The sequence below is a fragment of the Mobula birostris genome, chromosome 7 (genome assembly GCF_030028105.1).
Source record: "Mobula birostris isolate sMobBir1 chromosome 7, sMobBir1.hap1, whole genome shotgun sequence".
NCBI lineage: Eukaryota > Metazoa > Chordata > Chondrichthyes > Myliobatiformes > Myliobatidae > Mobula > Mobula birostris.
The window spans coordinates 139908874-139926667 of NC_092376.1; the positions used below are offsets into that span (position 1 = coordinate 139908874).

Genomic DNA, 17794 nt, shown 5'->3' on the forward strand with positions numbered 1-17794 from the left:
AGCTCGTTCAATAAAAATAACCAGCCTATAGAATTATTCCTGATCCTGAAGAAATATGCTTTTTTTGCTAGAGAAACCTCACTGCTAAGTCATTGAACTCCAAAAAAACTTATTTTTAACACATCTAATAACAGTCTTTTAAAATACTTTGATAACAATTAAATATAGGTATTTGTAAGTCATGTATTATTCTCTATGCATATAAAAGCAAATTCTTTATTTGAGTTTATGGCTAATGTTTTAACTATCAAGGAGAAAATCAATTGCAAGAGAGTGACATTGCTAGAATTGTTAGTTGGTTGATTGGATCTACCACGATGTTGCAGGAGATGAATGCATTGTGGGAATTTGGGAAAATAGTTAACACTGTGTTGTTAACACTGTACTTCCTAGTCCCTGATTTTGGCAATATGATGTTTGGCATGCAGTGTTTTGACACAAGCATTGGGGTTCATTGAAAGTAAAGAATATAGGTTTTATTTCAAAATGGACAATGCTAATTCCATATTTCACAGCCCTGCATGGCAAACAGTTGAAATGTACCAATAAAAGATTTGCAGAACCCATAATAAACCTGCACTAAAAGGGACAATAAATGAAAAGTTATGCAGTTCATTTAAAAACATGTTAAATCTTTCATTCCTAGCTTCCCATGCATCAGTCCATTTGGAGTGGTAAAGACATGCAAAAACATGTTGCAAAAATTCCATCGAAAACAAATACCACAAAGTTGCTGCTTATTAATTTCCAGTTTCCAATCTGACCATTTTCTAAATACTGTATACTTGAAAATAACATTAAAATGAAAGTGGTCTTTTTTCATGGTGCATTTCTATTTTATCTGGAGAAAACTCCCAAAGTAAACTCAAATAACTGCAAATGTTGCAGACTCTTTAGTGATGTCTGAAAGTCATGCCATGTAATGACTTTTGAGTGTTTCACCAACATAAAAATTCAGTAAAATGGATGCAGAGAAAATGCTTGTTATGATGATAAGGGACCTTACCCCACAAAAATTAATATGCTGAGAAAGACTAAAAACATTAATCTAATTTTCATCAATTTCTTCTAAAAAATAAAAAAAATTATAATCTGACAGGAGTCAGAAAAATAAATATTATATTCTGTCCTCCTGATCAAGAATTGAGTTCAGCCAGAACATTACTTGATGTTTCAGGAATCAGTATATAGATGGTACACAGATGCCTGTGCCCAGAACTAAAAAAAATAACTGTCCAAATGTAGAAGAGTCTGTGGTAAACATAAAAAAAATATGAAAAGTGTACAATTATAATGAGTCCAAAATAGAAATACTACAAAACTGAAACATCAGCAGGAAATCTGGTATCAGCATACAGCAAAAGGCACCACAATATTATTCTATTTATGATGTGAAAAATTGGCACACCATCATTGTTTTAACTGTAAATCATATTTTACATATAAATACATGTTTCCCTATAAAAGACTTTCCTGTTAGCTGTAAGACAACTTTGCTAAAATGAAAATAAAATGTTTAATTTAATTTTAGAATATTTGATAATTATATAAAATAAAATATTTTTACAGTTGCAGATCTATGGCATTTACACAGGGAGTGAGTCTTGATTTGATTTTACACGCGTTGCACAGGTGTGTAAGTCCTCCCGCACATTGTGTCTATTGGATGAGTAAGTCCTGCTATCAGAAGACCAGAATACTGAAGCTGTTTCTGTGTTTGCTACTGGTGGGTTCTGAGTGTTTAAGAAAGGTGTACGCTCTCCTATTTTCTCACTGTCAGAATCCGTGTCAGAACAGCAGCTTTCTGAGTTTGAATCACAGTCGCATTCAGCTCTGTGTGAAATGTGACCATTTGGTTTTGTTTTCCTCCACCTTCTACTGCTGTTTGCCATTTTTTTTGGTTGATCAAGTGCTGGGATGTACTCCTGTGTTGTCTCATATTCATCATCTTCTACCATTCTTGCTGGACTCGGGGGAAGACTTCCAAAGCTGTCATGGAGATAGCTGCGGCGCTGTTTGTAGAGGTCGTACTTCAGGTTGTCTGGGTGGTGCTTGTGGTATCTTCTCAACAAAGGCTGTTCATCTTCCACAAAATAACCCACCACTGCAGGAGGCAATGACGTTGCATGGGCAGATCCATGTGGAGACAATTCAAAACCAGGTGCATATGAAGGGAGAGAGTAATGTAAATCAACGGGTGATAACCGGGCTGGCGTGGTGAGGGCAGACACATACCTAAGGAGAATATATAGTATCAATATTTACATTATTTAATATGTTTTCAACTAGTACAATAAAAATTGCAGTTCTATTTTAATTCATCGTGAGCAATTATATTGCAAGGCCTTTTTGCTTTGAAACTTTTAGTATTATTGTATCACTAGCGATAATACTCTCTCTGGAACTCAACAGATGATCTCTGCATTGAACATGGACAGTGAACCTTTACACTTTCCATTACAAACTTATTGTTAACTGGGATTCGACAAGCTTTCAGCTGAGATTATGCTTGGATGTCAGGTTTATGAATTGTATGCCCTGACAAAGCCTCAAATTTTACAAAGTTAATAAGTAGAGCTCTAAATAAATTCACGCAAAGATGACTTCCAGCAGAACCTACCATCTTTTCGTAAACCTGCTGATCAATTGAGAAACAATTTTCAGTGAATATTCAACTTAACAGCTCATTGACTTTAAAAGTGAATTAAGGCAATATATTTGGCAGTATTGGAAATGGCAAAATGAGGAGATTTAGGTGTAATCTTGAGATGCAGTAGGAATTTGGAATCATCATAATAAAACTATGTTAAAAAGAACTGCAGAAGATTAAGAGAAGAATCTCACATTCAGAGACAATTACACAGAGATGGAAACTAATTACTTTACCCAAAATGAAGGGTAATTTATGTGGAATGTTGTAAATAAATGAGTAGAGCATTATAAATCGAGAAACAGGCATAAATTAGTTTTGTTGAAGATAAACATTTTGACCAGATGGGATAAGATTTCATGGGATTAAGAAAAGGCAACAATATGCCACCATGTGGAGAACGAGGCTTCATCGCCTGCGAGTGACTGCCAGCGAAAAGAAAACAAAACTGCAGATGCCAGAGATAACAACAGATAAGAAGTACAGATGGAAAAGGGGTAAGGGCAGAGAACCTACAAAGTTGTTGTTGAATAGAGAGTTCAAGATCTAGACTTCAAGGCAATGAAGGACTGATCTTTGAAGGATGATATATTTCCAAATCAGAAATGTCTGGAGGGAATCCTGCTGGTAGTGGTGTTGCCACAAGACTACTGATCTTAATTTCTGAGCTGGTAAAGGATGTATATTTGCGAAGGACTGTCAGAGTAGCCTAGGCAATTAATTACAGATAATTGAGTGTGTGTACTATGGTCACTGTGTACCGATAGTATAATTTTTTAATATTTGAGGTCTGGATGAAGACCTATAGTGGTAACAAAGAATGCAAAGACAATCCAGTGTGAGAATGCTGTTCTTGGACTACAGTTCAGCATTCAACACCATAGTTCCATCCAGACTCAACAAGGAGCTCTGAGACCTCGGCCTTGACCCTGCGTTGTGCAGCTGGATCCTGGCCTTCCTGTCAGATCATCAGCAGGTTGTAAGAGTGGGCTCCCTCACCTCCAACCCTACGGCTCTCAATACAGGAGCCCCTCAGGGCTGCGTACTGAGTCCCCTCCTTTACTCCCCGTATACCCATGACTATTTTGCAACTCACAGCTCCAATCTGCTAATTAAATTTGCCAACGACACTACATTGATTGGCCTTATCTCAAACAATAACGAGGTAGCCTACAGGGAAGAAGTCATCTCTCTGATACAGTGGTGTCAAGAAAACAACCTCTCCCTCAATGTCGCAAAAACAAAGGATCTGGTTGTGGATTACAGGAGGAATCGAGATGGGCTAACCCCTATTGACATCAATGGATCTGGGGTTGAGAGGGTAAACAGCTTCAAGTTCCTCGGCATCCACATCACCAAGGACCTCATGTGGTCTGTGCACACCAGCTCTGTGGCGAAAAAGGCACAACAGCACCTCTTTCACGTCAGGTGGTTGAAGAAGTTTGGTATGGGGCCCCCAAGTCCTTGGAACTTTCTACAGGGGCACAATTCAGAGCATCCTGACTGGCTGCATCACTGTCTGGTATGGGAACTGTACCTCCCTTAATCGCAGGACTCTGCAGAGAGTGGTCCGGACAGCCCAGCACATCTGTAGTTGTGAACTTCCTATGATTCAGGACATTTACAAGGACAGGTGTGTAAAAAGGGCCGATAGGAACATTGGGGAACCAAGTCATCAACCATCTATTCCAGCTGCTACCATCCAGGAAATGGTACCGCAGCATAAAAGCCAGGGCCAACAGGCTCTGGGACAGCTTCTTCCACCAGGCCATCAGACTGATGAAATCACGCTGATTTGAGTGTACTTTATATTACATTGATTGTTCTATTTAGTATAAATTATTATAAATCACTATGATTGCACATTGCACATTTAGACAGAGATGTAACATAAAGATTTTTACTCATGTATTTGAAGGATGTAAGAAATAAAGTCAATTCAATTCAAAAAATACTGTATCTTGTTTCTACTTGATAACCATTCAACCTGCAGGCTCGTTGATGAGCTACTGAAATATATTTCTCTGCCCATTTCTCAAATGAAAAACTGCAAATTTTGCAAGATATCTGATTGATTTCAATAATAAAACTTCCATGTTCAAAGATTTAACAACAGAATGGAACAGATTGGAATCAAATGGGTGCACTGGATAATGTGGTATCAAATATATAGGTGTATTTTAGTTCCATAGACACGTTTTGGAAAAAAAAACACTTAGATACAGTAATATACAAAGCTGTGATTTCAGCAGCTGACTTGGGATTTGTTTGACGCCTGACGTTGCTTCTCAGTCTGTTGCAATCCAGTGAGGGGAGGGGTTAGGTTTTAATAGCTTTTAGGAAGTAACTTTTCTTTAGGGGGTGTGAGATCTGGAATCCTACATTTGCCATTGAGTAGAAATAGTTGTCTACCATTGAAGCTCTCTGTTTGGATGTTGTTTGAATATGTCATCAGTAGCTAGTGGACGTGTTGGGGTCAAGGACACAACTTGCTTGAATCATCATGTGAGAGTGACTCCTGCTACTGTTCACATGCACCTAGGGAGACTGGATTTCATTTGCTAATGTGTACAGCCTCCAAATATATTCTGCCTTCCCTTTCCGTGATTGATTGTCCAGGGTAATATATTTTGGGCCAAGGAGAAAGCATGTCTTGGCCCCACTAAATTTATGGCCACTTCAATAAATTTCCACAAGAATTAAAGCTAGAATCTGCCATATTAATGTCTAATAGTTTATGGTTCATTCCACAAATAAACATATCCATAAAACGCAATTTAATTTGCAAAATGATTGATTTTATACCTGTCACTATGAGGTGAGTCTCTGAGAGAATCCACTGAGTCTCTGCAATGGAAGATCGGGTGTCTAGTGTCCTGATAACTGCAGACTGCACTTAATCTGCCTCGTGGTTCCATGGGACTGTTACACTTGCTAGTTTCCAAAGATGAAGTCATAATTCCAGAATGCATTTCTGAAGTAACACCGTCAGATTGCTCTATACTCCATGTATTGTTTCCATGTCTACAGAAAAGAGTCACATTAAAGACAATTGAAAAGTACAGGTAGATATTTCATATTTCATAATTCATAATTCTTCAACCAAGATATTTTGTAATTCTCATTCAAGATGTATTCCATTGATAAACAGATACCATAATAATGACAATCCATCTGGCTAGGTTAGCGATGGTATCACATTATAGGGAAGGCATGCTTTGCTGAAAAATCAATTGCTGTGTGAGCCAGGAAATTGAAAAAATTTCATAGCGTAGAAACTAGTAGGATGACTAGAAAGAAAATAATGAGAGAGAAAATAGACTGAGAGTAAATTAGTAAGAAATGCAGAAATAGACAACAAATGCTTCTAAAAGTACATACAAAGGAAGATATCAACCATCATTGCCATAAGATAACAATATGGAGATGATAATGGGGAAAAAAGGAACTAGCAGAGATCTTGATCAAATATTTTATATCTGTCTTCAAGACCCTGAATGTACCCCAACAATGATCCAAAAATAGGAGTAAAAGAAGAAACTAAATTATCATAATGAAGAAAAAACTTAAATTAGAATGTAACCGCTATAAATATGACAAGTCCCACAGATCTGGCTGCCAGAATCCTAAAGTTTTATTTTTAAAAAATGGTTGCAGAAAATGTGCATTGCAATCTTCTAAAAGTCACTAGATTCTACAATTATCCTAACAGATTGAAAAACCGAAAATATAAGGGAAGCAGAAAGAAGGAAACTTCAGACCTTGTACCTTAACTATTGTGGAAAGTGCTGGAATCAATTGTCACGAAAGTAGCAGCAGGACAATTTACACAATCATAATACAATTACGATAGTTAGCATTACTTTATTCAGGGGAAATCATACTCAACAATTGCTTTTCTTTTGAGGACGGATCATACATGCATTGGAGGCTAGAATGACTCCTGTGATAAAGGAGAGGTTAAACTATGAGAAAGGCCAGACAGGTTGGGCCATTACTTAGTAGTGGTTAGAAGAATGAGAGGTGAAATGTAAGATTCTGAGGAGCTTCAAAGGGAGAATGATGACAGGATGTTTCATCATTGTGACAGCTTTAGAATAGGGGATCACCGACTTAAGAATTTCATCTCTGAGAGTTTCCAATCACTACCCCTTAAGACAGTGAATGCTAAGTCACTGAATATATTTAAAGCTGAGACAGAGGATAGTCAGTCCTTGCCGGGGGCGGGGGGGAAACGAGGATTATGGGAAGCAAACAAATAAGTGGAGATGAGGCTCTGATCAGGTCAGCTATGATCTTGTGGAATGGCTCAAGAGACTGTATGAGCTACTCTTTTTATGTACAGTCACAAATCTCCAATACGTCTAAGGAATGGGAAAGTACCTTTCTTTAAAAACAACAAATAGCGGTCTGAAATGAGTTAAATCATTTACATAACAGTATTGGAAATCATTTCACAATCTAACCTGTGTGCCTAATGCAGTAAGGAGGGGAGTGTTATATGGATGGAGGTCTTGACTTTTAGATTTGATTAGATTAGATTAGATTCAACTTTATTGTCATTGTGCTGAGTACAGATACAAAGCCAATGAAATGCAATTAGCATCTGACCAGAAGTGCAAAAGAATAGTATTATTTACAAAAACTGTGAATAAAAAGTAAGTGCTACAGCACACAAATATAAAAGTACCAAGATAGTACAATATAGGTACAATACTGCTTAGTGCTGTGATGTGAGGTTCAGCAGGGTCACAGCCTCAGGGAAGAAGCTGGTGAGGGAGCGGAGGCTCCTGTAGTGCCTACTGGATGGGAGGAGAGTAAAAAGTCCATGGTTAGGGTGAGATGCATCCTTGATAATGCTTTTCGCCCTGCCCAGGCAGTGTTTATGGTAGATGTTCTCAATGGTGGGCAATTGGGTGCCGATAATCTGCTGGGCAGTTTTCACCACCCGCTGGAGTTCTTTGCAGTCTGATACGGGACAATTGTCATACCACTGAGATGCAGTTGGTGAGTATGCTCTCGATGGTACAGCGGTAAAAGTCTGTCAGTATCCTGGGACAGAGGTGAGCTTTCTTGGTGCTCCGCAAGAAATAAAGGCACTGTTGCGCCTTTTTGATCAGAATGGAGGAGTTCAGGGACCAGGTGAGATCATCAGAAATGTGAACACCAAGGAATCTGAAGCTTGATACAGGCTCCACTACAGCTCTGTTGATGTAGATGGGGACGTGAGTGTGGCTCCTAGCATGTCTGAAGTCCACAATAATCTCCTTGGTCTTCTGGGTGTTAAGGGCCAGGTTGCTGTCAGCACACCATGCGGCTAGGTGCTGGACCTCATCCCTGTAGGCCGTCTCATCATCCCCTCTCATCAGACCAACCACCGTGGTGTCGTCTGCGAACTTGATTATGGAGTTAGAACCGTGTACAGGAACGCAGTCATAGGTGAAAAGGGGGTACAGAAAAGGGCTCAGCACACAGCCTTGAGGCACGCCGGTATGATGAGAGACCAATTCCTCCAGCGTGGGTACAGGTTTGATCACTCTACTCAAAGACAGCAGCAGAACCAATAAAGATCACTAATGAACAAAATGATCTTATTATTGACCTCATGGTGTTTTCAGGAATTGCCTTCTACTGGTCCCTATGTGACAAAAGTGCCAGCAATCAAAATCAAAATATATTGCAAAATTCTTAAGTCATATCTAATTGCAGCAAGGCTGAAATTCGCTCTCAATCATATGCACTAGATCTGCAATGCAACAGATATGTTGAACTCCACTTCCAAAATTTGGTTCCATTGCCTTGAATAACTCTCTTTTTCTGTCCCAATCATTATCCTCCATTTTGAGAACTTCCCAGATTTCAGCAATGATTTACATAGTGTTGAATCACCTACGTCTCTAGTCAAGCTTATTTTAATATATTGTGTTGTAAAAACGTAAACTTTTTGGCCTTGGTGTAAAATGTGTAGGAGCATATTAAGTTACACATTATAAATCCAATGAATTATAATGTCCTAATAATGTAGTTCTGAACTGCAAAACATATTTGCTTTAATGTATTTATGGGGACTTACTTGGACAATAACAACTAGTTCAAATGAAAAGGCTTTAATTTATTGTAGGTATTGATAATTCTGATTTACAGTCAACAAGAAATATATACTGATTCTATCTAGTGTCATAATTTTAAACTGAAGAGAGCCATGAGCATCAAATATGATTTATTGCAGTGTCACCATTGCATGAAAGTCATTTGTAATCTCCTGTGCTATCTGAATTGTTTTACAACAATGGATTGGACAGATTTTTTTTGATTAATATTAGTATTGCCATTTTTAGCATTATTAATGAACTACTAAAATTGACTAAAATGCATTGCTTTAAAATGTGCAATTTTGGAGTGACATTAGGAAAGATGCTGTTAATCACAATGTACTTTCATTTAACCCTCATAAACAGCTAATGATCACTGGAATAAATGTTGAATTCAGCCATGGAGGGCAATTTTCTGTTGGCAAAGATTAAACATTAAATAGAAAATGTACCAATTATGCTTTACAAGTGCAACGACGGGAAACATCCAAGAACACATCTTTTAGTAAGAAAAATGGTCTTCAGTTTGCACGTCAGTTGTTAATTACATTATTTCTGTGGTTAACTGGTTTAGGATTCAAAATAGGTTGAATGATTTAAAGAAACTATAAATCACTATAAATGTGAGGTTATCCACTTTGGTGGCAAAAACAGGAAAACAGATTATTATCTGAATGGTGACCGATTAGGAAAAGGGGAGGTGCAACGAGACCTGGGTGTCATTATACACCAGTCATTGAAAGTGGGCATGCAGGTACAGCAGGCGGTGAAAAAGGCGAATGGTATGCTGGCATTCATAGCAAGAGGATTCGAGTACAGGAGCAGGGAGGTACTACTGCAGTTGTACAAGGCCTTGATGAGACCAAACCTGGAGTATTGTGTGCAGTTTTGGTCCCCTAATCTGAGGAAAGACATCCTTGCCATAGAGGGAGTACAAAGAAGGTTCACCAGATTGATTCCTGGGATGGCAGGACTTTCATATGATTAAAGACTGGATCGACTAGGCTTATACTCATTGGAATTTAGAAGATTGAGGGGGGATCTGATTGAAACATATAAAATCCTAAAGGGATTGGACAGGCTAGATGCAGGAAGATTATTCCCGATGTTGGGGAAGTCCAGAACGAGGGGTCACAGTTTGAGGATAAAGGGGAAGCCTTTTAGGATGAGATTAGGAAAAACTTCTTCACACAGAGAGTGGTGAATCTGTGGAATTCTCTGCCACAGGACACAGTTGAGGCCAGTTCATTGGCTATATTTAAGAGGGAGTTAGATATGGCCCTTGTGGCTAACGGGATCAGGGGGTATGGGGGGAAGGCTGGTACAGGGTTCTGAGTTGGATGATCAGCCATGATCATACTGAATGGCGGTGCAGGCTCGAAGGGCCGAGTGGCCTACTCCTGCACCTATTTTCTATGTTTCTATGTTAAACACATTAAGGTAACATGCAAATGCTGCCATAAATCAATAGGATAGCATTTACAAAAGCAACCCTTATTGTCACGAATTACATAAGAACATGGTGGCAAAAGAAAAGGGTGCTGATCTTACAGCCTATTTTGCCATTTGAAAAAAATATCATCAAAACATTTCCACACTGCTACCTCTTCCGGATATCCACTGATTCTTCACCTGTGAACAAATCTATTTGGTTCAGTAAGTATTTTCACTAAGTAAGCATTTGCAGCACAGCAGTATTCCAGAGGACAGAATCTCCTCATCTTAGTCCTAAATAGAATTTCAGTATAGCTGTAAGAATTAGCTCATGTTATTTGAGCCCTGTGGGTGTCAATTTGGCTGTAAGTTTCAACTCACTGCTGACCATTCATCATATATAGGTAGGTGGTGGCACCCAGGTGCATTAAGAATTACTGAAGCAGCTAAATCATGAAGTAAATACTTGTTTGATGCTGATCTGAAGGTAACACTGTCAAAATAGACCTTCCCCATCCATTTTGCAATAACATTAGCTTGTTTGGGGAATTCAGTGTTCAGCAGCAAAAAGAATTCTGACCCCAGTATCCGTTATGCTGCACACCTTGACAAGATCAGGAATTACTGGCAGACTCAAGAGCCAGTCTTGAAGATATTGGAAGTTCATGACCGTGGAGTCAGGAGCGTGGCTAAAGTTAGAGCTATACTTTGGTTTAATCCCATTTCAGGTGGGAGTTCTTGAATGAAGATTGCGGTGGCTGTTAATCTTTGACACTGGGAAGAGGAGGGAAGGGCTTGGAATGTATAACTGTGGAAAGGCGTGGAGAGCACTCAGCAGGAGGGCCTGTTCACAAAGAGCATCAACCTCACAGCTCCTGTTTCAGAAGACTCCACTTCTCTAAAGCAGCGGTCCCCAAGCACCCGGCCGCGGACCGGTACCGGGCCGCCAAGCATGAGCTACCAGGCTGTGAGGAAACGATATGAGTCAGCTGCACCTTTCCTCGTTCCCTGTCACGCACTGTTGAACTTGAACATAGGGTTGCCAACTGTCCCGTATTAGCTGGGACATCCCGTATATTGGGCTAAATTGGTTTGTCCCGTATTTTCCCCGCTAAGGTACAGCGTTCCTATGCAACCATTCGTAAGCCGAAATGGTGTAAAGTGAAGAAACAATTACCAGTAATTTATATGGGAAAAATTTTTGAGTGTTCCCAGACCCAAAAAATAACCTAACAAATCATACCAAATAACACATAAAACTGAAAATAAATAACAGTAACATATAGCAAAAGCAGGAATGATATGATAAATACACAGCCTATATAAAGTAGAAATAATGTATGTACAGTATAGTCAGGAAAATGAAGGCAAAACCGATTGGTGGGGGAAAAAATCGGCACGTACGTGCATGTGCACATCACGCATGTGCACACAGGTGCCCGCGCAAGGCTTCATGGTCATGGTTGTCTTTCCTGGGGTAAAGTGTCCCGGGATTTGACTGCTACTTTTGTCCCTTATTTGGGAGTGAGAAAGTTGGCAACCCAAACTGTAAAAGGCATGTTGAGGTGAGTTTAACCCTACTGGAACACCAACCACACCCCCCGCCCCCCCGGTCAGCCGGTCCGCAAGAATATTGACAATATAAAACCGGTCCGCGGTGCAAAAAAGATTGGGGACCCCTGCTCTAAAGAGTTGCTCAATGTAATAGCAACCTGCAGGGAAACAGCTACCATATTGCAGGGCCAGAACAGACAACTAGGATAGTGAATGTAAGCACAAATTTCTTCATTTCTAGAGGTTACAGGGCTGGAGCTTCAGCTGTCATTAAAATTTTGTAGTATATTGCTGTATTATGTAGGCAACAAGGGGGCTGGGGAACAGGTTAATCTTGATCTAAGAAGAGAGCATCAGGGAGCATGTGTGGATACACAGGACTCTTATCTTGCTGGTGGTACAGGGAGCCGATTAAATATACCTTGACTGCTTTGGCCACAAGATCCAGAATTCCTGAGATGTCATGGACAGCAAAGGATTTCACTTTCTAATTTCCAGCAGGTCTGTGCCTATTCATAACAGATTGATGGTCAATGCCTAAAACCAAGGGAACAGGAACACGACGAATGAAATGTCAAGTGGTCTGTTTTAGATGGAAGTGTTTGCAAAGGCAGAACAAACTAAAAGGTGCAATTTTCAAGCAGGTTCAGAAACAGAAAGCTAGGACTATAGCTAATTATTTTAAGTAGAAGGGACAATGGATAGGTAATCCTAATTAAGAAGACATGTGGGACCAAAGAAAAGATCAATATGTCTAATTCTGAAACCAGAGAGGGCTTCAAAGACTTAGGAAGATACAGCTGAAATTTACTGGAATGCTACCCGGAATGACAGCTTGATTTATTTGGAAAATTTAGAGCTATTATTCTCCTTAATGAGGAAGAAGTTAGCTGGAGATTCAGTCATGTTTTCAAGTGCAAGAAGGGATTTTTTGGATGAAGCAGACAGAAACAGTTTTAGGGGCAGACAAATGAAAAAGGCATTTATCATGTTGCAAATGCACAAGATGTCAGTAAGATCTCACTTGGAGTATTGTGTGCACTTCTGGTCTTCTGTTTATATAAGAGGTGTTATTAAGCTGGAAAGTATACAGAAAATAATTCACAAGGATGTTACTCGGACTGGAGGCTTGAGTTATGAGCGACCAGATAAGCTGTTTTCTTTCCCCCCCCTTGAGCATAGGAGGCTGAGGGATGGTGTATTACCATTATATAAAACCATAAGGGGAACAGATAAGGTGAATAAATCAGTCTTTTTCCCAGGGCAAGGGAGTCTAAAACTATGAACTTAAGGAGAGGGGGAAAGATTTAGAGGTTCTGAGGGAAAGGTTTATCACATAGAGGATAGTGGGCATGTGGGATGAGCTGCTAGAGGGATTAGTAGAGGTAGATACAACTGCAGTTTTTAAAAAATAATTCAATTGGAAAGATTTGGAGTAGCGTTTCCCCCAACGTGGCGTCCATGGAATAAAAAAGGCTGGGAACCCTGGATTTAGAGAGATATGGGCAAATGGAACTAGCTTAGATAGGCAACTTGGTCGACATGGGAAGCTGAACCAAAGCCCTGGTTTCTGTGCTGTATTACTCTGACTCAAAGACAGTAGCTGGAGGACAAATATAAAGTGATTAATAAGGGATCCCCGGGTATCAAGAGGAATTTTCCTTTAAAGCTCTGTCAAAGTTCCATTGATTGCAGCATAATTGGGTCCTGCTGGAGATGTGCAAATACAATAAATAACAGCATTAATGCTGGCTGATCAATTAACTCATGGTAAAATGATGGTGGTTTCAGCTGAAAAACATGATCTGGGATGCATTGTCTTAAAGGGTGATTGAAACACATTCAATGAGAACTCCAAAGAGGAAATGGTTAAATTTAAAACAAGAGAAATTTGTAGGGCTCCAGACATAGCAGGAGGGAAGACGAATGGATGGTTTCAATTTGTCAACAAGTGAGAAAGATAGACGAAATGCCTCCAGCCATCCATTGTGCTCTTTATTTACAAGCCAACATGCTTTATCAAAGGATGTCTGTCTTCCACATGTCTGTTGCCCTTCTTGTGCTGCTGTGTAGCTTGTGGGTCATCTTGAGCCATTCTAGGCCTAGAAACCTGGGCTTCTTGTCTTTCCAAATGTGGTAGGTAAGCAACAGCAAGAACACTACACAGTAGAAGGCAGGTCATCTAATTCACCAAGTGATGTAATTGTGGTGTCATCATTAGCCTACACTACCAAAATCCTGTCTGAGTCCTCTCGCGAGGAATTTGTGGGTGATCTTGCTCACTAGGGAGCTGGCATAGGTTTGTCATGGTTCTAAGTCACCTGAATCTGGTAACTCACTACATGCACATCCTGCTGCTGATCAACCTGTAAAGAACATGGTGTCAGTATCTGAGGAAGGGATTGCAAATATAAGACAGAGTGTCTGCCTGCCTTCTCCATTTTCCATCACTGCATGGAAGCTGCCAAGCTGACTGGCCAGCTGAAAGGAACAAGATGTTAGGGTAGGATTATAGCAAGTAAGAGAGACAATGCTTACATAATCTGTAAATTCGAGAGATTATAGAGAAAAGGTTCAGAGAGGCTGAGGAAGATGGAGTATGAGTGAGCCATGGATTACACTATTGATTGCTCCCTACACAAATGATGGCCATTCATTGTAAGCCGAACTCTGTTCTCCAGTTCCGGATGTTATCATTAAGGCTGCTCAGTAGGTCAAGCCAAACATGTTGAAACTCCATTCTTGCAGGAGAAGGGATAGGTATCTACAGCAATCAATGCATTGGAGAGCTTCAATCAATGCATTGGACAGCTTCCTGGCACACTGTGAAGGAAAGGTCTCACTTCTCCTCTCAACTAATCTAACAAGGCCTCCATAACCAGAACCAGAACCATCACCTGAGCCAGAATGTTCTCTCTTGGGTTGTTCCATTTCCAGCAAGGTGTCAAATCTCCTAGAATGACTTGCCATTCCATTTCTAGTCACAAAGTCTCAATGTGTCACCGGCTACTTTAAATACTAATTGCAAATACTTGTATAATTGGGTCTGGTTGGAAATGTACTGGGTTAATAAACAGCATTAACGCTGGCTAATCAGTGAAATTATGGTAAAGGATGATGGTCTCAGCACAAATATACAAGCTAAAATATGTACTCGCCAGGACTTGTTTGTTAGTTAATTACCTATGACTGGACGTGTGAGTAGCTGTGGAAGAGTGTTGAGATGTAGACGATGGCTGGCTTGCAGAGAATGAAGTTTCTGTTTCATGTCGTCTCACATGTTCAGCGACTGGGACATTTTTCGAAATGTACTGCATGATCAAAGAAATAAACATCTTCAGATACCAAGAATTACATTATTCATCCCATATTTTTACACCTGGTTAACAAAACCATTGCCTGTTACTCACACACTAAATAATCAGAATAAAATGATTGCTATCATTCAAAAACATATTTGATAATAGGCTTTGAATGTTTTATAGGTTCCCTTTGGGGGAATTTCACTGTGCACTTTTCACCACAAGTCTGAACGCTTTTGCACGCTCTTGAACTGGTACAATTCGGAAAAGGAAATGTGTCAAGTGAGGAAGGAACGTTTATATTTGGTCCAGATGTAACTAAGTTGTAAATGCATTGATTAGAAAGGATTAATAATTCTAATACGTGCAACTCTATAAACTTTCCTACATGCACCAGAAGGGCTGAAGAAGAGATTCACCAAGGTTATGCTTGGATGGCAAGATTTTCGTTATAAGAAGAGAATGGATAGGCTGAGCTTGATTTCTGTGGTGCAAAAGAGGCTGAAGGGTGTCTTTGCAGGAATGTGAAAGTAATTATGAGAGCTACAGATAAGATAGATCATCAAAATCCTTTTTTTCCATATAGGGATATCAAAAGCAAGAGAGTGAAGGGAAGGAGCTTTGAAGAGGATCAGAGGGGGTTATTTTTCCACCCAGTGCTTGATCTCTGTAATATGCTGCCAGAGGAGATGGTGGAAGCAGACACATTCCCTGTGTTTAGGTGGCATTTTGTTAGGCACTTGCATAGGATGGTATAGAAGAATACGGTTTTAATGTGGGTGTGTGGATGGGTAAAACAGTATTTACGAACATGGAAGAGACCATTTCTACACAGTATGACTCTGTGGCTTTCAGCTTTGTTAAAAAAATTTTTTTTAGATGATGTGATTAAAATGCATTTATCCTTAATCTTTCCAGGTAATCCTTGATTACTATTATTGATCGGAGCAGCTACAAATCAGATATGAGAGACTCTCATAAAACTGCAGCATGAATACCGTCTGACCAATACACCAAACAGGAGAATGATAGAACCTCTTGATTATCATCCCTTAAACAAAATACTGATGCTAATTTTTAATACTGCAAGTAAGATTTAGGTGTCCTCTTTTGTTCCAACATTTAAGTAACGTTTTAATGATTCACTAAATGCATTGGACCCAAACCCCAGGGAAAACTGAGTGCATTTAGCTCATCTATGCCCCTAGTGTTTTATACACCTCTGTATGATCACCTCTCAGTCTCCTACACCAAGAAATAAAGTTGTCACCTGAACAACCTTATAGACTCAGTCCCTCAAGTCCTGGCAATAATTTTGTCAAACTTTTCTGAATACCTTCCAATTTAATTACATCATTCCTATAATAGAGTGACCAAAATTGAACATGGTACTCCAAATGTGGCCTTACCAGTACTTTGTACAAATGCATTATGATCTCTCAACCCTGACTGATGAAGGCCAGTCTGCCAAAGACCTTCTTTGCCACCCTGTCTATCTCTGATACTACTTCCATATACTTGAACTCTTAAGGTCCCTCTTTACTACAACACTCCACCGGGCCCTGAGAAAGTCATATGGCTGAACTCATGATTTAAACAAAAACAAGATACCAATAATAACAACTATCGCTATAATTTCCACTTAATGTTCCATATTATTGACTTTATATCTAAATCTGTTACTGTGATTGTCCACTAGTTTCTCACAAACAAATATAAAGGCACAACTGCTTGATATTTTTTCACCAAGCCATAAGAGTCTGTTAACAATAAACAGGTATACATAGGCAATTGGCTATGTAATGAGTGTGTACATAATTTTCATAGTACCGCAATTTACACTGTTTTATAATTACATATCCTGTTTCAAATATCAAGAAGTACTTTAATTCCTTTTTCAGGAAAAGTGTTTTAGTGTTTTCCTTCTTATACCAACATTTTCTGTGTGAATTCGGGCAATAAATAGTGTTTTGATTATTGAATTATGCTCACTTCAGCACATTAATACCTTGGAAAATTCTGTATGGCAGTCTCAAACAGGAATTCTGGCTGATCCTTTATCTTTACTGGTCTACTTTTGGTGGTCTAGACATTAACTTAGAGAATTTGCCGGTAGCTCTGGTATAAGTAATTAAGTCCAATATTTACTCTACTCCAAATTTTTGAGACTGGTACCGGCTGAACAGCTTATCTCTCTCCCCATTACAATCAGGGTGGAAGAATCAGTTTGCTGAATTAATAACTTTACAAACATTATGCCACTTAAAGTGATGAGAAGGAATGTTGACGTGTCTATGATGCAGTCAGAATGGGAAGCTTCTTGAAACAATTTCCATCTGGGCATTGTAACATCATTGCCATCTGAATTCTAATATTATGGACCAGATTGGCCAAAGGAAAGCCATATGAAAATGCAAATATTATTTAAAAATCACACGGTGATAATTGTGGAGTAAAGGATAATCCAAAAGACACAGGAAGCTGTTTTTTTGGTTGGCTTTTTCCAACACTGCTTCTAAAATTGAATTTTGACGTGGATCTCAGGTAAATAACAATACTCTTCCTAGAAACTCAGCTCAGCTGTGAGGAAAAAGAAGATGAAGAGTTCTGCAAAATTTAAAAACTGAAAGTAATTCCTAATTTTCCATTGATCCCTACCCACCCCCCCCCCAACCACCTCTCCTAATGGGGGAGACCTAGTGAGGCAAATTCTGAGTTTTTTGTGAACTAGTTTCTGGGGACCAAACAACCTCACAGCCTGA

At 39.3% G+C, this 17794-nt stretch overlaps 1 protein-coding gene across 1 annotated transcript in view; it reads right to left on the reverse strand.

Annotated features, from left to right (window-relative positions):
* Positions 1-507: 507 nt before the first annotated feature.
* The window catches only part of LOC140200834 (pro-neuregulin-2, membrane-bound isoform-like), a 137939-nt gene continuing 120652 nt past the window's right edge, over positions 508-17794 (reverse strand). The window contains exons 8-10 of the mRNA XM_072264464.1: positions 14914-15041; positions 5456-5674; positions 508-2235 (exon numbers count right to left, since the gene is read on the reverse strand). Coding sequence (XP_072120565.1) covers positions 1587-2235; positions 5456-5674; positions 14914-15041 — 996 coding nt within the window. The 3' untranslated portion in view covers positions 508-1586. The remainder of the gene's footprint in view (positions 2236-5455; positions 5675-14913; positions 15042-17794) is intronic.